This window comes from Gracilinanus agilis, chromosome 4 (assembly GCF_016433145.1).
Source record: "Gracilinanus agilis isolate LMUSP501 chromosome 4, AgileGrace, whole genome shotgun sequence".
NCBI classification, from domain to species: Eukaryota; Metazoa; Chordata; class Mammalia; order Didelphimorphia; family Didelphidae; genus Gracilinanus; species Gracilinanus agilis.
Genome location: NC_058133.1, coordinates 371,069,389 through 371,091,314, shown reverse-complemented (window position 1 = coordinate 371,091,314; position 21,926 = coordinate 371,069,389). Strand labels below are relative to the sequence as shown.

Sequence of the window (21,926 nt, the reverse complement as noted above, 5' to 3'; positions counted from 1 at the left end):
AAGACAGGGTGAGAAATGGAGTTTAGAGGAGATAATGATCATTTACAATTTCTAAAGATAAAACTGTTATTAAATACTGGGACTGTCCCAAAGGACATTGTGTCAGTCCTTACACAGAGCACTTTAGTCTAGGGCCCTCTGTAGTCTTCTGGAGGCCACCCCTTGACTAGAACCCCCTCTCCCTATGATCTAGTGCCTCCTGACCTGCCTTCAGAGCCATACCTTCATCTGCTCCTGTTTGCTATAATGCTGGCCTCTTGAAGCTTGTATATGGAAAACAAGGTTTGTAGTTCAGAACCAGGTGTTCAGAGTTACTGGGATGAAGGAACTGTAGGCTAACCATTGAAGAATGTCAAGACAAAGTTGTGGTTATATAGAGCCCCACTTAAAGGAGCTTGGCTTTGGAACTACAAATCTTGTTCCCCTTCTTGAAAGGCTTGCTTTCTCAATCTTTCCCTCCTAAACCTTTTTACTAAATGTCCTACTCAAGATATTCTTGCCCTTTCTTTTGTCCTCTGGAATACCTGAAACATAATTAAGAAAACTGCTTTTATCTTCAACTTTTTTATACCTTCTGTCTTTCATTTATTAGGCTGAATCCATCTTGATGATGATCCCCTGCCACCCTCTCCAGAACTGGTTGTATTTTCACTCTGGCCATGGTGGAGGAGTCAGAATACTTCTTTGCTTTCCATTGCCACTTAGACTTACTTTACCTTCATCACTCAGCAAACTCTCCTCCTCTGAGGTTTACACTATTCAAATTTATCATCCAGTCCTGGTGATTATCCTTCAATCTCCAGGACACTTTTCAGTAACTGACTCACAGGCTTTCTTCCCCAAAACCTGCCTTCATACTGGGAGATTTTTAACATCTCTCTCTCTCTCCATCTCTCTCTCTCTCTCTCTCTCTCTCTCTCTCTCTCTCTCTCTCTCTCTCTCTGTCTCTCTCTCTGTGTCTCTCTCTCTTTCATCTATATCTATATGTAGATATACTCCCTCAAATACCCTAACACCTTTGTTCCTCAATCAATTCATTTCCCATGACCTATTCTTCCACTTCAACTACAGAGAGACTGTCATACCCTTGATATCATCACCAGCAAACATACCACATAAACGTTCATGAATTTTGAAATTCCTTTATCTGATAGTAATCCTTTATTATTCTATCTTTTTTTAAAACCCTTACCTTCCATCTTAGGTAATGAATTCTATTTTGGACATATTGAGTTTGGAATGCCTATCAAACATATAATTGGAATTACAAGAAGCAGTTGGTGATGCAGGATGAGTTCAGCAGAGAAATTCAATCTAGATATTAGTTCTAGAGGTCATCAGCATAGAGATGAAGATTAAACCCATGTAAACTGATGAGGTCACCAAGCCAGTGTAGAGATAAAAGAATGCCCAAGAAAAGCATATGATTTTTAAAAGAGAGGAATAATAGGTATATAGGCCATTATGGTAAATCAGTGCTTTTAAGGAACTGAGAACAAACACTTATTATCATGTAACATATACATGGGTGGCTATTTAATGTTAACATTAAATAGCTATTTAATTTTAACTAAAATTAAATTATACTCTGGAACATACTAAACACTCAATAAATACTTGTTAAATTGAAAAAGGCTATCTAGGCAGTAGTATAGTTTCTTGATGAGATGTGCTAAATACAGAATTCTTATGCCTTAAGGTTTAATAAACTGTTCAAAAAAGGCAATGATTTGTCACCTTGTCAGGCACATCAGATTATGGCATTTCCATTTATTTCTTACAATGAACTAAATACTACCACACTCGCCTGGAAAATTTGATGTGTTTCTAAATGACTTCTAGAAAACTTGATTCAAGTAAATACAAAGGAACTAGAATTTTGGATTAAAGGGAAGACTTTTCTTACAATTAGAGCTGTAATAATATGGAATGACTGCCTAGTAAGAGAGTGAGTTCCTTTCATCTTTGGTGTTTAAGTAGAAGTTAAAAGGCCACTTGTGAGAATGTTGTAATGAGGATTCCTGTATTAGGTGGTGGCCAATTAGATGGTCTCTGTTTTCAGTTTTCAGGTCCCTTTCAGTTTTGACACTCCACTATTTCATGAAAGTGCTATTTGCTAGTTTCAGATTTGATACTACACTTGATCTTAGCCAAAAGGCCGAGAAGCGATCTAGTTTCAGATTTGAAAAGAAGTGTGGGTGGTAGAGACATAAAAGTTATTGCTGATTTTCATGAGAAGTGAACAAATTCATTAAATATAAGAAGCAAGGGGTGGAGGTAAGAAAACTAGAGAATTGATCTATGATTCACCCTGTCCAAAAAGCTTGCTTTTTCTACTCACAGCTGAATTCCACTGAAGAAGGCACCAAAGAGTCCAATCATTCCTAGAAATTCGACCCGGCTCAGGGTTCGGATGATGTATTCTTCCCACACATTTGAGATGCCATAGAGTGTGGCTCCTCCTAGGACCAAGAGGTCTCCTATCAGCTTATTTTCTCCTAGAAATAAAAAACAGAGCATTACATGAGATTATCCATAAAGGAAATGCACCTCTGCCACAATGAGTTGGGAGGTTCTTGCATTCACCTTAGAGGTCATTGAACCCAGTAGTATCAAATTCAAACAGAAACAGGGACTTAACTAATCCATACAAAAGAATCCCCAAGGATCATTCATTGACTTAATTTTTAAAATTTAATATTTTCTGTTTTATTGTATTTTATTTATTTTGTTAAATATTTCCCAGTTCCATTTTAGTGTAAGTAGAACTGCTCTTGGGAGTGTTGTGGGCTTCATGTGCCCTCAGGACATATATTTGACACCTCTGAACTAGCCCAACACCCTCCTTTTGCTTGTGAGGAAACAGAGGCACAGATTATTTAAGTTCTGTAAGGCAGGTGATATTCTTTTTTTTTTTTTAATTTTCTTTTTTCACTAATATAATTTATTTCCAAATGTCTCAGCCAGTAGTATTTTCAGTTCATAAATGAGGATTCAAAAATCATATGCAAGAATGGATTTAAACTTGCTGAATGTAAAGATTGAACTTCAAGTCACTGTAGGTTTAGTAATTGCTTATTGCATTAGTTTAGATCAGTGGTTCTCAAACTTTTTTGACCTACTGACCCCTTTCCTGAAAAAATATTACTTAGCGCCCCCTGTCTCATACTATCAACGCCCCCTTGCAGTTATTCACTGTCCCCAAATGCACTTGTGGCCATCACTGCTCCCCTGGATCACTGCAGCACCCACTAGGGGGCGGTGGCGCCCACTTTGGGAATCACTGGTTTAGATGCTAGCACTGTATGTGCTGTGCATATTCTGATTTGATTAAAATTTTATTAAAAAATAAAACATTTTGTTAAATATGTTACATCTCTCATGTTTCCACGTCTCAGGTCATTTTCCGGAGGTGAACATTCACAAGTCATTCTTCAAATATTATAGCTATAGCTGTATATAATGTTCTCTTGGTTCCACTTGTTTTATTCTTCCTTATCTCTTCTTTCCAAGTTAAAAAAATTTAATCTGCTCATTGTTTCTTATGGCACAATAGTATTCTATCACAATCATATAGCACAATTTGTTTAGCCATTCTCCAATTGGTGGACATCCCTCTGATTTCTTTGCTCTCACAAAGAGAGCTGCTATAAATATTTTGGAACATTATAGGTTCTTATCTTTTTTTCCTTGATCTCCTTGAGAAATAGACCCAGCAGTGGAATTTCTGGATCTAAATGGTATACATAGTTTTATAGCTCTCTGGGCATAATTCCAAATTATTCTTCCAAATGGTTAGTTAGTTTGCAGTTCTACCGACAGTGTATGTGTCCCTACTTTTCCATATACCCTCCAACTTTTGCAATTTTTGCCTTTTTGTCATTTTAGCCAATCTGATGGGTGTGAGATACTTCAGAATTGTTTTGGTTTCCATTCTTTAACAAATAGTGATTTAGAGCATTTTTTTAGAGCACTGATTTCTTTATTCCCAAACTGTCTGTTCATATATTTTGTCCATTTATCATTTGGGGAATGACTCTTATTCCTATAAATTTGACAAAGTTCTCTGGTAGCTGGTATTCTTATCCTCATTCTATGCGTGGTACCCCTCAACACCATTTTCTCCTCCCAAGGCTCTGAGTCAGGGAGAAAGCAGTTGTCCTTCATTACCTGACAACTTTGGAATTAGTGTTGCTTTTCTCTTTTAAGTAGAATAAGTTAATGCAGGAAAGCCTATGGTTCCTGTTCTGCAGTTAACTGCCTGGCCTAGTCAACTGCACCTCATTTTAAATTTAAAATGGTACCAAGATTTTTTTTTAAACCCTTAACTTCTGTGTATTGGCTCCTTGGTGGAAGAGTGGTAAGGGTGGGCAATGGGAGTCAAGTGACTTGCCCAGGGTCACACAGCTGGGAAGTGTCTGAGGCTGGATTTGAACCTAGGACCTCCCATCTCTAGGCCTGACTCTCAATCCACTGAGCTACCCCCTGTACCAAGACTTTTGGAACACCATGTATTTTATATATTCTTCTACATTTAGAGGTTGTTTCCTCTAACAGAATTTAAGCTCCTGGAGGGCAGAGGCTACTTCATTTTTTCCCCTTTGTATTCCCACTCACTAGTCAAATGCCTGGCACACATAAAGTGCTCATTGATTACACATGCTTCCCAAAATGCTTGCTATCTATAATTTCTCAGATGTAGCTCTGAGATAAGAAGTTTTATTATTTTTTTGGTTTTGTTTTTAAACAAACCCATCAGGATAACACATCAAAATGAGTGCTGTCTTCTTTAAAGTCGTCACTTGGAAACTATATTGTATGATCATTTTGAGTGCAATATTTCTTTGAACTTTCTTTTCGAATTGCTCTCAGAGGTCACATCCTAGTCTCTTGAGTATCATCAATGGTGGTAAATCGTGGTCCTTTGAGATTGGATTAGATTTTTAAAAACATCTAAAAACTATTTTTGTCAGTTTGGGGACTTAGTGGTTGGTGGGACTGGCTAGACAGGAGCTGTCTGGGAAGTGGAAACTAGATAGTCTTGCTGAGTTGAGATGGGAAATTGGGGCAGGTCTCAGCATGGAGAGGAAGGAAGTTAAGCTAGGTAGGTGGGTGGCCTCAGAAATATTCTCTTATATGGAGTATGGTTGGAATTCCCAGCAGTTCGGTGGTATAGATAGCAGCAGGGGTCTGGCAGCAAACAAGAGAAGAGGTCCAGGTAGGCAGATGGTTATCCCCAGGGAGATCTGGAAATTATAGAAATAGAAATTCCAGGAAGAAGGTAAAGCATGCAATCAGAGCAGCAGACCACAGGCAGCATTCTCAGCAGGCAGGTAGTCTTTCCATTCTCTCCATCTCCCTGATATTCTTGTATGGTTTATGAATGAACTTGGTGGACAATTCTGAAAGAACTCTATACCTGTCCCAAGCAATGGCAACATCATGGAAAGAAGCCTCAAAGAGATTATTTGGAAGGACTTATTTGGTATAGAATTTCATGAGTTCCATCTCTTACTAGTGATCTTCTCTGAGGGTCTAGAAATTCATGCTTTAAGAAGGTACAGTACATACAAATAATTATTAAGCAGAGCAATGCCAAAATATCCAGGCTTTGGGATATCTGATATAATGTCATTCAAACTGGCTAACCTTTTTTGCCTTTAGCTGTAAAATGATGTCATGTTTTGCAAATCCAAATAACTTACCATATTGTGCAAGAAAGTTAAATTATCAAATAGGTTTACTTTTTATAGGATAGGAGTTTCAGTCTTTCTTAAAAATTCTAAAACAGGTTATATGGTTTCACTGACTTTTGATTGATTTTAATGTCTGAATTTTAAAAAGTTGCTGTGAATTCTCTGTAATCTAGGAATTCTATTATTTGAAAACTCTAGTGATCAACCCTTGACTAACACAAGGATAATTGAAGTTTCATATAATGACCTCATGTCCTTGTAAGACCCTGAAGTGTCTTCTGGTTCATCAAAGGGGGCAGCTGGGTAGCTCAGTTGATTGAGAGCCAGGCCTAGAGATGGAAGGTCCTGGTTTCAAATGACCTCAGACACTTCCTAGTTGTGTGACCCTGGGCAAGTCACTTAACCCCCATTGCCTAGCCCTTACTACTTTTTTGCCTTGGTCCCCAGGCAGAATGTAAGGGTTTTAAGAAAAAGAAAATGGTTCATCAAAAATGAAAATTATTTCTGAGCAGTTTTTTGTTTTGCATTTTATTGCATTCAAATTATTTGGAAATTAATGATCCTCTTGTAAAGTATAGGACAGACAATTAAGGAAAGCAGTATAATTTGGTGGAACTAGTACTAGCTATGGAGGCAGAAGATGTGAGTTTAAGAACCTAGTTTCTACTTACTAACCTTGTGGCATTGGGCATAGGTACACTCCTCAGTTTTCTTATTGATATATTGGAAATATTAAGGATTGCACTAACTATCTCATAGGGTTATGGTGAATTTTGAATAATCTAATGTGTATACAATGTTTTATAATCCTTAAAGTGTAACAAAGATATTAGCTGCTATTACATAGTGAGGTGAAGGACATAACCTCTTAGATGAGGCAGTTGGATTAGATGAGGTCCTCTTAAGGACCTTTCTGACTAAATGTCCAGAAATATACTTGTTTCCTCGGCTTCTCCCCAGTTCCCTGATTGAAATATTTCTTATCATGACTATTGGTCACACCTTTTGCTTGATGATGATATGTTTCCAAATAAAGAACTAGATGACTTCAGCAACTTTGACCCTTTGCTCTTTGTCCTGGCTTGACCTTCCAAGGTGGACTTAGATGATGATTCAATGGAAAGAACAATAGGTCCAGAATTAGAGGATGTGGATTCAAGAATTATCCCTGCTATCTACTCCAAATGTGACCTTGGACACATCACTTAAATTTAACTGGGCCTTGGTTTTCTCAGTGCAAAATTAAGTAGTTGAATTAGGGCTTCTGAGGTCCTTTTAGTTCTTCTAGCCTACATAGTTCTAAATCAATGACCTTATGGCCTGAAGGAGGTCTTTAAACTCTTTCTCACAGCAAGGTCAACTCTTCAGGACATAGATCAAAACTATTGCATTAAAATTTTCTGGCACAAATTTCTTCTCCTTGTATGCTCTTACAATTTTCTCCAGAATGGGGAGTATCCGATGCCATCAAAAGCTTTTTGTGGAGGCAAAAATCAATCCAAGAGAATTTCCATGGAGATAATGCTTTGGACCAAGTAAACAATAAATGTTGATTGGATTCAATTTTATTGACTAAAAAGACACGCTAAAAATGGAATTAAAGTGTTTTGTGGAATCCAGACAAAAAAGAAGCTATCTTGGACAGGTTACCATCACTGTCAAGTTACCAGAGACAATCAGCACACCAAGTGGAGCAACATGGATTTGACAGCATAAAATGGATTATCAAGGTTGATCTTTTCCTCTGAAAAGCTATCATTGGGGTAATGATCCATCTTGAACTATACTTTTGATATTAACTTTATCAAAGTTTAGATGATTATTTTTAGAGTAGAAGATTCATACCATCATTAATTAATTCATCTAATCAAATATCTACCTGAGGCTGAATATTATCTTTTAAGGAGTTATCCAAAATACACTTGATCAGCTTGGAATTTGAGATATATGATTATGATTGACTCAGGAAAAGAGAAAGAATGATGAAGTCTCGAGGCTAGGTTGAATTAAAGTGCTTTCTGCTCTGTTTAACAAACAGGGCTTCTAACTTTTTTGATCAGGGGACAATTCAATCTGCTGAATGAAGTTAATGCTTTATGAAAAGTGAAAACTGTCCAACCAAGACTCTGATGTAAAATGAGCTCTTGGACTTGGATTTGGGTACATCCTGTAATAATGCCAACTGGGTATGGCACCATTTCAGTACCACAGAAGGTAAAACATAATGATGATGTCTCATCTTTCTAAAACCCCTCTCTTATGTGTCATAAAACCAATTGTAGTCTCTGCCATAAACAGACAGCTGAAGAGTCACTTGGGGACATGGGATGTATTTACTTATGTCTGTATTGCTTCCAAATAGGATTATTGTGAATGGTTCCCAAATGCCCTTTTTTTTTTTTTTTTTTAACAACTGAGCACCTTGCCTAATGCTTCATTGGTCCAGGCAAGAGAAGCACTAAGAATCGATGGGTAGAAAAGAGAGGGAGAAGAGGAGCAAATCCTATATTCCATTACTGGAATTAACCAAATGAAATACATTCAAGTAAGTTTAAGCTTACTTTGAAAACCTAAAAGCACCATATAAAATTATAGTTATTATTAATAAATCTGACTATTTAATTAATTTTAGTAAATTTTTATAAATTAAAATTTTAGATTTATACTTTATATTAATTTAATATTTTATAACACGAAGTTAAATTTAATAAATTTTAGTTTGTGCTGATTTTTGATCCATTATTCTTTACCCTGAGCTGTTTTAGGATAACATAATTTTGCCTCAGGGATCTTATCCTGCTCTTTTCTTCCTAAGATACTGGGTAGTCAGCTCTATAACTGGAACAGAACCATTATATTTATGCAATCATAGAAAGAATGAAGCAGGATCTTGAGGGCAGGGAATAAGCACGGCACAGTAGAAAGGTATAAATTAGAAAAAAACTGGGGAGTGGGAGGCCACTTCTAAAGATGGGAATAGACTGAATTGAAGGTTCATGTAGAAGAGTTGACCTTGGCAAGAAGTTTCTGACCAGCAAGAATCTGGCCACCTCTTCATCAAAGATTGAAGTTCAAGAGGAAATAGAAGAAAGTTATTGGTTCAGATTCTGGTTTTGTGACTTGCTAATTATATAATCCTGAGTGGATCACTTGATTTCTTTAGATCAGGATTCCTAATCTCTTTTTTTTTGGATCATGGATTCCTTTCATAGTCAGATGAAACCTAGGGACCCTTCTCAGAATTATGTTTATAAATAATTGAAGGAAATGCAAAATTTCTGAGAGAGGTCAGTGAAAAAAATAGGATTTTTTCCTCTATCTATGTTCATAAAACCTCTGATATCTACTGATAGCTTCATGTTAATCTAGATGAACTCTAACATCCCTCTCAACTCTCAAACCATGATTCTATAATCCCATGATTATTGTACAGCCAAATAGTGACTGTAGACCACCAATGTCAATAATTCAAGCAAAGAAAATATTGTCTGAGTTGTTCAAACACACTGTACAAAGGGTGACTAGATTTATAAAATAGAAAACATACTGTGTCTATATGCATACCAAGGTAGCCTATTATAGTAGCCTATTATAGTAGCCTAATTGACTATCGATAGGGAGGGGAGAGAAAGTAGGATAATCCTGTCCAAAACAAGCATTAGTCACCCTCTGGGCCAGAGAGGATTTATTCTATAGTTGCAACTTTGATAGCAGAATAAACAACCCTTATCCATGGTATTTATTTGACTGGATTTCTGTTCTTACAGAAAGATCCATTCCAATTTTGACACCAAATCATTCACGTTATGTGGAGGAAGGAAGGACAGTCCCAGATTGGGTATCTGTGATTGACCTAGTCTTAGAGCAAGGCTTACCTCTCATTCCTATCCCATTTCCCAGATTTGAACAAAGTGGGTTATTTTTTTATCCCTTATAGTAAGAAAATATATTTTTAAAGGAAATTTTTATAGAAATGACATTCCATTAACAAAGGTTTTACTATTGAGATCATGCTGTGGACCAGGGCTCTCTAACCAGTGACCAATTGGTTATCAATTAATTATTTATATATAAAATATCAATTAATAATTAATCAATAACTGATTCCTACCTTAAATTTGAAAAAGTCCTCACTTGCTCATGCCCTCAGCATCACTGAACAGCTTAAAGAATAGGTGGCCAAGCATGCAAAGGGAGGGAAGCAGATCTTGAAGTGAAGATGCTAAGTTCACAACCTTAGTCACTATAGACCTAGACAGAATTCTGCATCTCTGACTTCAAGACACACTTAGTGTTCCCCCATGAACTTTTCAAGATTCTTACTCTTAGGTCGGTATATCATACTGAATGATCCACGAAGTCACTCAGCAACCACACCAAACTCTACCTTATTTTTCACAATAAAAAGGAAATTCTCAAGGTCCATTTGCTGATCAGATTAAAATTTTTCCTTCACCAAAGCCTTACTCTGATACTTCATAATGGCATGGCAGTAACTTTTGTACTTTGGAAGGCTAAAAGCAAGCAGAAGATAAATTCTGGAAGAACCTATCAAAGAGATAAGGTCACCAGCAGGGGTTGGCAAAATATGACCTTGAAGCCAAATCTGGTGTTTGCCCCTTCTATAGAGGCTATAAGAAAATAGGTGGAAGGGAAGATATGTTTTGAGGGGTCATAGTTTGCCCTCCCCTGGCCTGGAACATATGAAGTGCCTGGCTTCATCCCTATCTTTTGAACACATAGTCTAGCTAAATTTAAAAAGGCTCACCAACAGAAATTTTGCCATCTGATGGTGAATTTTTGGTGATAACTCATGAATAATGTCAACGGGGATCACAACCTCTGTCAGTTTGCACACCAGTGAAATTGGATACTGAAATAATGAAGAGGTAAATTTTGTGCATCCTCGCACGAGTTGCATCTAGAAAATCAATGTAAGAAATTTCCTTGGACTCACCTGCTCCTTGCTGTCTTCCCACAAGAACATCAGCTCCTGCCATGCAACCCATTCCTAGAATGCAGACCACTATGCCAACAAAGTGCACAGCCTTATATCGGATTAGCAGGAAGAACCAGGATAGGAGTATCACTACTGGGATGACGAAGCAGTCCAAGAGCTGTTTGGAGAGAAAGAATAGGAGCAAGAATAAAATACTGCTGTTTTACCATCAGCTTAATGATTTGCTCAGAGTAAATGCTTAACAGGTTTGTCCAATTCAGTGGAATTGGATTTTCATCAACAACATTTATTACATCAACAAACATTCATTTGCCATATGTAGGGGATTTCTACTGAACTCAAGAATGAGGAAATAAAGCGATAATTAGTAATGATAATTTGTTGTTGTTCAGTTGTTTTCAGTTGTATCCAACTCTTTTTGGCCCTCCATTTGTGATTTTATTTGCAAAGATACCTGAGTGGTTTACAAACATTACATTTCTAATATTTGCACAGTGCTTTACATATATTATCTCCTTTGATCCTTACAGCAATGTGTGAGGTGGATTCTATTTTTATCCCTGTTTTACAGATGAGGGAACAAAGGCTGAGAGAAGTTAAATAATTTGGTCAGGGTCCCACAACTAAGAAAATATCTGAGGTAGGATTTAAACCCATCTCTTACAGACTCCAAGGCTAGCTCTCTGTCACTTAGTAGCTTATAGGGCTTGGCTTCATTTGAAGGTTCCTTTCATTTATATTATTGTAGTCCTTAATATATAATGTTATCCTAGTTCAGTTCAGTTGACTTTGCATCAACTCATAAAAGTCTTTCCATTTCCCCAAATTCCCTTATCTGTGTTATTTCTTATAAGGATAATAATATTCCATTATGTTCTCATGCCACAACTGGGCACTCACTTCATTTCCATTTCTTTGCTACCACAAAGTGGGCTACTCTGAATTTTTTTGGCATGTAATAGACTCCAACCCCCTCACCCCCTTATTTGACCTCCCTAGGGCTCACAGTAGGATCTCTAGGTCAAAGATGAATCACTTCTCATATAATTTCTCAGTTCAATTTCATAGTTTAATCACTTTTTCAATAGAATTTAAATTTTCTCCCCAGAACATTTAGAGCAATTTATAGTACCACCAACAGTGTATTAGTGTATCTGCCTTCCTGCAACCTTGAGGGACTTTTGTAAAAGATCAAATATGCTTCAAATTTGCGCTGAACATGCCACCAGAAGCTAAGTATTATTTCCAGCCAAAGCAGTCCTGAAAAATCCACCAACTACTTGGCACTTCAGAGAGGACTAGACTCTACAATCCTTAATTTCCAAATTACTACCAAAGCTTTTCAAGACTTGTAGAGATCTTTGACCTATCCTTTGTCCCTGTTTTCCCTCTTATAAAAGAGGAAGAAAAGCTAGAATATTAACTCATGCCCCAGGCTGTTTGAGGTGAAGGTGACATAGCAGTCTGACATGCTATGGGGCTATGTGAATGCTAAGAAGGTCTATGATGATTAAGTGACCTATCAGTACCATGAGGATATTAGGTGTATGCAAGAGTGGGGGCCAGTATCACCAAGTGGGAGCAATCATATTGGATACAAGAGAAACAGGTTGTAGCACAGTGTATTGGGCAGTTGGGTGGTACAGTGGATAGAGCCCTTCGCATGAAATCAGGAAGACCTAAGTTCAAATCCAGTCTCAAAACTAGCCGTGTGACCTTGGACAAAGACTTAGCCATGTTTGCCTCAGTTTCCTCATTTATTAAATGAGATGGAGAAGGAAATGGCAAACCACTCCAGTAACCTTGCCAAGAAAAGCCCAGACGGGGTCACAAAGAGTTGGACATGACTGAAATGATTCAACAACTACAACAAAAGCACAGTTAATTAGCAAGTTCAGTTAATGATCCCACAATAATGATCACACTGCCCTTATGCCTGTCTAGATGGACTGGGTCCCACTCCCATTTAATGGGTAAATGCTGCTTGGCAGGGAATTATTCATGGAAGCATAAAACAGCCGGTGTTTTGTTTTTTAAATACCAAGTGATGGTGTTTCATAGTGGAAATATTTAGATCCATGAGCCACTGTTGGTATTTTATTATTTTGTTAAGTCTTTAAAGCAGATTTCAGGCAGTGAAGCCAAAAAGTCAGCATCCTTTCTATATTGTACAGAGATGGACCAAATGTAGCCTTTTGGGTAACTACCATCACTATCAACCTCATTCATTCATCCATCCATCTGTTCATTCATTCCATGGAGATTTGTGTGTTGTTCATTGGAAGGCTCTGAAGTATATGAGACACCCTCAAATTATAAAGAGTCTCAGGGGAAAAAGAAAAAAAAGAGTAAAGGAAAAAAAAACACAACTTTAGTCCTGTACTTCTGAGAGATCATTCATCTGATCTCTTTTACAGATAATAATCCTGAGGACCAGAGGGGTAAAGGGACATGTCTGAGGTCACGCAGAGGCAAATCAAATGGCATAAACTCAAGTTTCTTTATTCCTAGTTTATTCTCTTAGATTTCAAGTTCCTTTAGAGTAGGGATAGTCATTGGCTTCTTGTTGTATCCCCAGTTCTTACTACAGTGCCTGGCATATATTGACAAATGTTTATTGATTTTCTGATGGATCCTAATTGATCCTTCCTATTTGCAGCAAGCCTCATTTTTTTCACGAACACTTCTCGTAATCACCTTCAGTTGGACTAAGACTCCACTCTCTTGGATTCGCCATATAAATCAGTAGGACAGTTTAATGGATGTCACCAGAAGGAGCTCTTAATGATATGCTCTTGGGTGACACACTTTTGTGTCTAAAGCTACTGAAAAAATAGATATGAGTAACTTTGTACATATGTTATGGAAGAAACAGGCTTCATTCTTTTAAAACTTGGTCAGAGACACTTTTATTGTTATTATAAGCAACTGCAGGAAGAACTATTGCCTATCAGTTTTCCCCCCAGGAGTCAAAGAACTCTGATTATAAGCTATTAATTATACCTGATATTTATAGTATAAGATGAAGAAGTAGACTCAAACACTATTAGACTTGATAATAGTAGCTAACACTAAATGGGGCAGCTAGGAGGCACATTGGGTAGAGCACTGGGTCTGGAGTCAGGATGTCTTCCTCAGTTCAAATTTGGTCTTAGACAAATGTGTGATCCTAGGCAAGTCACTTAACCTTGTTGCCTCAGTTTCCTCATCTGTAAAGTGAGCTGAAGAAGTGCCAAACTATTCCAGTATCTCTGCCAAGAAAACTGCAAATGGGGTAAAAAAGAATCAGACATGATGGAACAACAAATTTATATAGTGCTCACTATGTGCCAGGTACTGTGCTAAGAGCATTTGATCCTCATAGCAACTCTGGGAGGTAGGCACCATTATTACCATTTTACATTGAGGTAAGACAGTAGTTAGTGACTTGCTCAGAGTCACATAAACAAAGGAAGTGTCTGAGGCTGGATTTGAACTCATTTCTTCCTGAGTCCAGTCCCAGTGCTCTATCCTGGAGAAATCAGGATTGAGTATTCTGTTTTGGGATATAATTTCCTAACATCTACCTTAAAATGATTTTCATCATGGTAATGAGGAATGCTGGTGATGAGAACATTTTATGAAAGGCTTAATCAGTATTTTGAATTCTAAAGGAACTCAGCACTTGCTTCCTCAAATTACATCCATAGAATGGTAACCTTTAGCCTCAATTATTTAATCAGTGAGTCTTCTGGGACTTTAGTCTTCCACAGTATAAACCATATATGAATTTACTCAATGCTTACTGATTTATACGGATGTCTTTGTAACATTTCTGTGGGTGTAGTTTTAGATGGCAAACTTATAGAGAGTAAGAAGTTATCTTGTATGGTCAACACCTGATGACCAGAGCAAATAAAGCACTTAAATGATTTTCATAAAATTTCTTTATCTCATATTTTTGTGGTGTCATTACTTTTACCCTATTGTATTAATACAATAACCCTAAATGGGTATAAATATTAGGTTTTCTGTTTATTAGTGCTCTGTGGCCAAGAAAAAAATGGGTACAAATGATGGACGAAGGAAAAAAAGTGATTTTATGTCTCTAATCCCCCATCCTCCTGGGTATAGAAAGAGCTAGACAGGTTTATCCTGAATGTCTTAACTGGACTATTTTGTCATAGCATACATGGCAGTTGCAAACAATTTGCATTTTGTAAAAATAGTCAGCTTTATGTGGTTTCTTTGTTTGGAGCTTGGTTTCAACTTGATACAGGATCTCATCCTTTCTTAGACTTGTAAATGCACAGTACTGCTGACTTTGTAAGATTGGATACAATAATCATGGGTTCAAGAATGCTCACAGGTCACTCAATTTAATTAGTCCTTGAAATCAGATTCCTTAGAAAACACTTTTGGCAAGTGGTCATCCATCCTTTGCTTAATGACCTTCAATAATGGGAAATTCCTTCCCTCCTAAGGTTAAGGCAAATCATTCTACCTTGTGTAAACTCTTATTACTAGGAAATTTCTCTCCAGATGAAATGATAATCTGTCTTTGCAACTTCTACACATTGTTTTTAGTTCTAATCTTTGAGTACAGATCATATCCAATCATCCTTCCACATGACAGTTGGTTAAATCTAGTAACCATGTTAAAAAGGAAAGGAGGTGATTCTGTCATATATTCTAGTTATGAGGATCAAATGGATTAATTAATGCAAAGTGCTTTGCAAATTTTAAGTGCTCTCTAGTTATTATTGTTGTTTTTATTCTTTTGGTCTGTAATCAGAATACAATGGTGAAGCTCCCCGCCATCTTGTCCAAGTGGATAGCCACTGCCTGCTTTAGGTGGGGACAGATGAACACACCAGGAAATATTATGGATAGGGATCATGAAATCCTAGGTAAGAAATTGAAGATCATAGGGACATTGGGTATTTTTTACCACTGTTGTTTAAGTGAAGGCAGAGTTTCAGAAGAGAAAAGAGGACTGGAAGTAAGAGACTGGAAAAGAAAATGATATCTAAGAACAGGACTTTTGTTTGAGGAACTTCTTAATCTTCAAATATTTGAAGAGCTGTTGAGTGAAAAATTCTGTTAGAGAGGTCAAAAGAATGAGGAACATTGAGTAGAAGCTGCTTGGAGGTGAATTTAGAATCAACATCATGGAAAGCTTCCTAATGATCATAGTTTTCTAAATTGGGATTGACTTCCATCAGTAGAATAAATAGTGAGTTCCTCCTCAGGAGAAGATTTTCAAGTAAAGTTTGAATGATCATTTGTTGCATTAGGCTGTGAGTTGGTATAGAGGATAGAGCATTGGGAAGACCTGAATTTATATTTAACCTTAGATTCTTACTACCTAGGTAACCCTGAGAAAGTCATCTAGTCTTGGTCAGCCTTGGTTTCCTCAACCACAAAATTGGGGATAATAATATCACCTACCTCTCAGGGATTTTGTGAGGATAAAATGAGATTACATGTATAAATCACTATATAAATTATAGCTGTTATTACTAATATTGAAGGCATTTTTCCAGGTTTAGGTAAGACTGAAGATCCCTTGTAATTCTGTGTGTTCATTCTTTCAGAATCAGGTAGATTGAACAGGTTTTGATGAAGTTCTTTAACTCTAAAAGGATGATATCTCCAGATTATAAAGACAGCATTTACTTTAATGTCTTGCAATCATTGAAAAGATGGATAAAGGTCACTAGACTAATATGGAGAAATTGTTTTACATGCTTAAGTGGCCATAGGCAGTTATAGGTAATTTCCATAATGATGGAATATTGTGTTTACAAACACATTGGGCAGGTAGGACTCCCAAAGGGAACTCATTCTCCTTCCCTCTAAGAAAGCTCTGTTGACTACAGAAGATCAGTACATGCCCTGCATCTCAGAGCCAACATTTATAAAATATTTTAGAGATGATGAAATGCTTAATATACATTAACTCATCTGATTCTTGCAAAACCCCTGTGAGGTAGGGGCTATTATTATCCCCATTTTATAGGCAAGGAAACAGAAACTGAGAAGTGGGTAGCCCCAAATTACCCAACTATTAAATGTCAGAGGCAGGATTAATACTGAAGTCTTCTTGACTCCAACTCTATCCATAATATTGCCTAGCTGAGACTTATTTTATCAGAGTTACTTTTGGGGCATTGAGAAATTAAGTCGCTGTAGAGATAGGGTTCATAGACAGTAGGTATCAGAGGCAGGACTGGAACTCAGATCTGTTTGACATTAAGGTTGGCTTACTTAGTTAATAGCCATTACATAACGGCTATTCATGTGATAGAGTTAAGTCTCTTAAAATTATTTACAAAGTTGATGCATTATAGCAGTGATCCCCAAACTTTTTTGGCCTACCACCCCCTTTTCATAAGAAATATTACTTAACCCCCTGGAAATTAAATTTTAAAAAATTTTAATAGCAATTAATAGGAAAGATAAATGCACCTGTGGCCATCACTACCCCACCTGGATGGCTGCAGCACCCACCAGGGGGCGGTGGCGCCCACTTTGGGAATCACTGGACTAAATGAAAACCAGTGCCAGCAATAAATATAACACTGATGAGTATGTTTGTATTAATTTGAAGAAGAAGAAGGTGTGAGCATTAAATTAAGACATTTAAGAAAAGCTTCTTGTAGGAGATGGGGCATCAGGAAAGTGGTAAGTCAATTTAATTGATCAAAATTGGCATAATAGCCTTTTGGTAACTACCCAACAATGCCACCAGGTAATCTCCATAATGATGTGATAGTGCATTTATAAACATGTTAGGCAGGTAGTACCCCCAAAGGGAAATCATTTTATTTCTCTCCAAGAAAGCTCTCTACTACTGCAGATCAGAACATGCCCTGCATGTGGGAACCCACATTTATAAGATGCTTTCAAGTTCACAAAGTGTTTAACACATATTAACTCATCTGACTCTCACAAAAACCTGTGTCACGTTGCACTCCTATGTAATTGGACACTTCTGTGGAGAGAGTACTGGGCTGGGAATCAGGAGGATTTCTCCTCCAGAATTCAAATCCAGCCTCAAACGCTTACTAGCTGCATGACCCTGGGCAAGTCACTTAACCTGGCTTGCCTCAGGTTATTTTCTGATAGCACCTACTATGTTCCAGGCATTGTGCTAAGCCCCAAGGATATAAAAAGAGGCAAAAGACAGTCCTTGCCCTCAAGGGACTCAGTCTAATGGAGGAGATGATTTATAAATAACTATGTATAGACAAGGTACAGACAGGATAAATTGTAAATGATCAACAATTAACATTGTAAGCAATTAATACTGCCTTTCATTTCACACTTGAGCAATGGTTTCCTGATTTCAGAAGATCTTACACATACATACAAACTATATATATATATATATATGTGTGTGTGTGTGTGTGTGTGTAATATATATATGGTGATATATATGCATGTATATATACACAAGTATGTATACACATTGTATATATGAAGAAGAAATGTATACATATATACATCTCCAAATAAATTTCTTTAGTCTGTCTTCATTAACATGTGATGATAATAATAGTAATAATTTGGTGTATATATAGTACTTTAAAGTTTACAAAGGACATTACAAATATCTTATTTGATTCTCACAACAACTTTAGTAGGTAAGGTATTATTATTATTCCCATATTGAGGAAACTGAGGCAGACAGAAGTTAAGTGACTTGCTCAAGGTCGTCACACAGCTGGATAGGTATCTAAAGCTGGATTTGAATTTATCTGCCTGATTCCAGGTCCAGTACTCTATCCAACGAGCCACTTATGTTGCCTATAGAAATAAAACACATGTAGTAATAATTAAAACACATTATGATAAGATTATTATGATAATAAGAGACAGAATTTATATAGTACTTTAAAGTTTGGAAAATTCTTTTACATCTCTTAACTCCTTTCATCCTTACTTGAAACCTGAGAGATGGGTGCTATTATTATTTGAATTTTACAGATAAGAAAACTCAGAATGAGAGAGAAAAAAATGACTTTTCCAGGGTCACACAGCTATAAGTGTTAAGAAGCAGGATTCAAATGAAGATCTCCAGGACTCCTACTAAAGCTTTGGAAAGTAGAAATCCAAATTCATAGGAGCAAGGTTGGTCTCATACAGAGAAAGCAGCCAATATGTGTCATTATTTAAATAAATAAAAAAGGCTGAAACACCTGCTCCCAGTCCAGGGCAGAATAATGAAGGATTGACCTATTCTTGCCTTCTAATGTTCATTGAATTTTCTACTCTTTAAACACTGCTTTCTCTTGCTTTCAGCTTCTCATTAACGCTGCCCTCCAGCTACTCTCCTGGAAAAGCACCCCTCTCCCCTCCTTCCTAACTTCAGCCCAATCTGTCAGTGGCCCAAGCGGAGGCAACCAAGCCCCAGTGTTGCAAGAAGGAGGTGATTCAGAGAATTAGAGGTGAGCCCTCAGCTCCCACCTTCTGCTTCTAATTGGTGATTGTCTTGTTGCTTCTAAAGGTGACAGATCTTGTGGGCTGTTACTTGGGAGTAAATTTGAAATCCTCTATGGAAGGGGATTTAAAAAAAACAAGAGCAAACCCCAGAATGTCTGACATACCAAGCTTCTTACTTAGCCAAAAGGCCAAATGCAGAGAGAGTCCTATAATTGGAAAAATTTCACATTCACAGGCCACACAGGGAACACTATCCTTTTTAATTCTGTGGCCTAGAAATATAACTACCCCAGAGGCATTTTCAAGCTTAAATGAGAATGTCATCCACAAGAGGGTTGCTTTTCTGATAGAGACAGACTTTCTAGAATATATTTGACCTTAGACTTTAGGGCCATTTATTTCAACTCTCTGAAACTCAGTTTCCTCATCTGTAAAATTGTGATGATATTTCTGCCACTTATTTCCCAGGGTTATTGTGAGAAACTGGTGCTTTGTAACCTCAAAGAAACATACAAATTTAAGTCTAAAATACATTCTTAAGGGTATACATTATTATTATGTAATTATAGCCATTGTTCCTTTAAATTTTTAAAAATTTTTATTGTCATGCAAATCACACTTCCATATTAGTCATGGTTGCAAGGACATATTCATACATAACCAAAATGCAAAAACAAAACCATAAATATACTGATGTGAAAGAGAACTCCAATAATTCTTTCTCTGGAGGTGGAGAATATTCTCCATGAAAGGTCTTTCAAGATTGTCCCAGTTCATTGCATTGCTGAGAATAGCCAAGTTCTTGCGGATGATCGTCATCCAATAGTACTGTTCTGTGTACAGTGTTCTCCCAGTTCTTCTTATTTCCCTCTGCATCAGTTCTCGCAGATCATTCCAGCTTTTTCTGAAAGCATCTTGCTTATGATTTTTTAGAGCACAATAGTTTTCCATTACAAACATATACCACAATTTGTTCAGCCATTCCTTAATCAATGGACATCCCTCAATTTCTAATGTTTTTGTATGGCTATTATTCCAATTCAGAATATGACTTCTCTTTTGTTCCAGGCTATTTTAAAAGATATTATTTCTTTTGTCCCCACGTTCAGCAAATGCTAAACCTAAAGCCATATATCACTATGTGTCTACCAAATATCTAGGTTATATTCTTTAAAAATATTCTAATTGGCATTGTTTTGGGTTCTCCTTTTCTGCCCAAGTAAACCAAGCTAACAAAATGTTTCACTGAGCTGTTTGGCATCCATTTTTGAGGAAATGTATATTTCCAAGATTTACACGATTCGTGCCTACCAGTTTTCTTGTTATATCTCATAAGGATTTATAGTAAGCTAACTCTTTACATCTTCTGGTGCCATTCATAAACCACTAGCTGCTGAAGTACCTGTACTTTATTTTCTTCCTTTCCCACTACTGAAGAGGAAAAAAGGTCATTTCCAGACATGGAAAATTTGGGGCAATTATTTAGAAATCAAGGTTACTAGGCAATTGAGGAAATTACTCACAGAATGTAAATCTGCATAGGATCATTAAACAGAAATCTCCTACAGGCTAGCAGATATAAGTTATTTTTGAATACAGAAAAGATCTGTTATTTTGGTCTCAGGGGAACTCCAAGTGTTGGAATTCCTTCCACCAGGGTCTATTGCAGCCCTTCTAATAATATCTCATTACTCAACTTAGAAGCTCCCTATTGCCTCTAAAATAAAATACAAACGCTCATGTTTGGCACTTAAAAGTCCTTCAAAATCTAGCTCTAGCTTCACTTTACAGGCTTATTCTTTATTTCTCCCCTTCCTTTGTTTTTCATTCTAACAAGAATGATACGAGGTAATCCATCTCCTACTTTTAAGTCTTTGAAATAAACCATCTCCTTTACCTGGAATGGGCAGCTAGGTAGTATAGTGGATAGAGTGCTATGCCTTAAGTCAGGAAGACTCATCTTCTTGAGTTCAAGTCTGGCTTCAGACACTTCTTATCTGTGTGGACCTGAACAAGTCACTTAGTCCTGTTTTCCTCAGTTTCCTCTTTTGTAAAATGAACTAGAGAGGGAAATGACAAACTACTCCAAGAAAACCCCAAATAGAGTCAAGAAGAGTCAGACACACACAACCAAAACATGACAACAACATGCTTGGAATGCTCTCCCTCCTCATCTTCACCTCTTAGAGAGAATCTCTTGCTTCTCTGAAGCCTAAGTTTAACCGGCCAGTTCTTACATGATGCCTCATTGTTCCTAGATGTACCCCATAGAATTGAGCAGAATAAATAAAATCCCTTGTTCACATGACAGACATTCAAGGATTAAGAGACAAGTATCAGGTCCCTCTGAACTCTTTTCTAGGCTAAATAGTCCCTATTTTTTCCCTATCCAGTTCTCATATGAACATGGTCTTGAGGTTCCTTTAACCATCCCAGTTGCCCTTCTCTTGGATTTGTTTCAATTTATCAATGTCTTTTAATATATGATGCCTAGTAGTGAATACAATGTTCTGAATGTGGTCTGAGGGAAATATTGCTCTTCTTGTTTTCAACCTATAATTAATGTAGTCCAAGATTTCTTTTTCTGAGTTGCCGCATCACTCTGATGACTCATATTTAGTTTGCAGTCCATTTAGCCCCACAGAATAACTTCTACTTGAAGAGATATGAACCCATAGAAAGAATGCTGGAAAAGTATAGGAATAGAAGGACCTTTTCTAAAAAATAATAAACAGTATATACCTAAAACCATCAACAAGCATTATATGCAATGGGGATAAATTAGAAGCCTTCCCAATAAGATCAGGAGTGAAACAAGGATGCCCATTATGACCTCTATTATT

The 21,926-nt window shown here is 37.0% G+C and overlaps 1 protein-coding gene and 1 pseudogene across 1 annotated transcript in view; both read right to left on the bottom strand.

Moving 5' to 3' along the window:
* SLC35F1 (solute carrier family 35 member F1) overlaps positions 1-21,926 on the bottom strand; it is a 524,228-nt gene that overhangs the window by 58,539 nt on the left and 443,763 nt on the right. The window contains exons 4-5 of the mRNA XM_044674423.1: positions 10,654-10,813; positions 2,342-2,498 (exon numbers count right to left, since the gene is read on the bottom strand). Coding sequence (XP_044530358.1) covers positions 2,342-2,498; positions 10,654-10,813 — 317 coding nt within the window. The remainder of the gene's footprint in view (positions 1-2,341; positions 2,499-10,653; positions 10,814-21,926) is intronic.
* Positions 2,102-2,170, bottom strand: LOC123248291 (annotated as a pseudogene).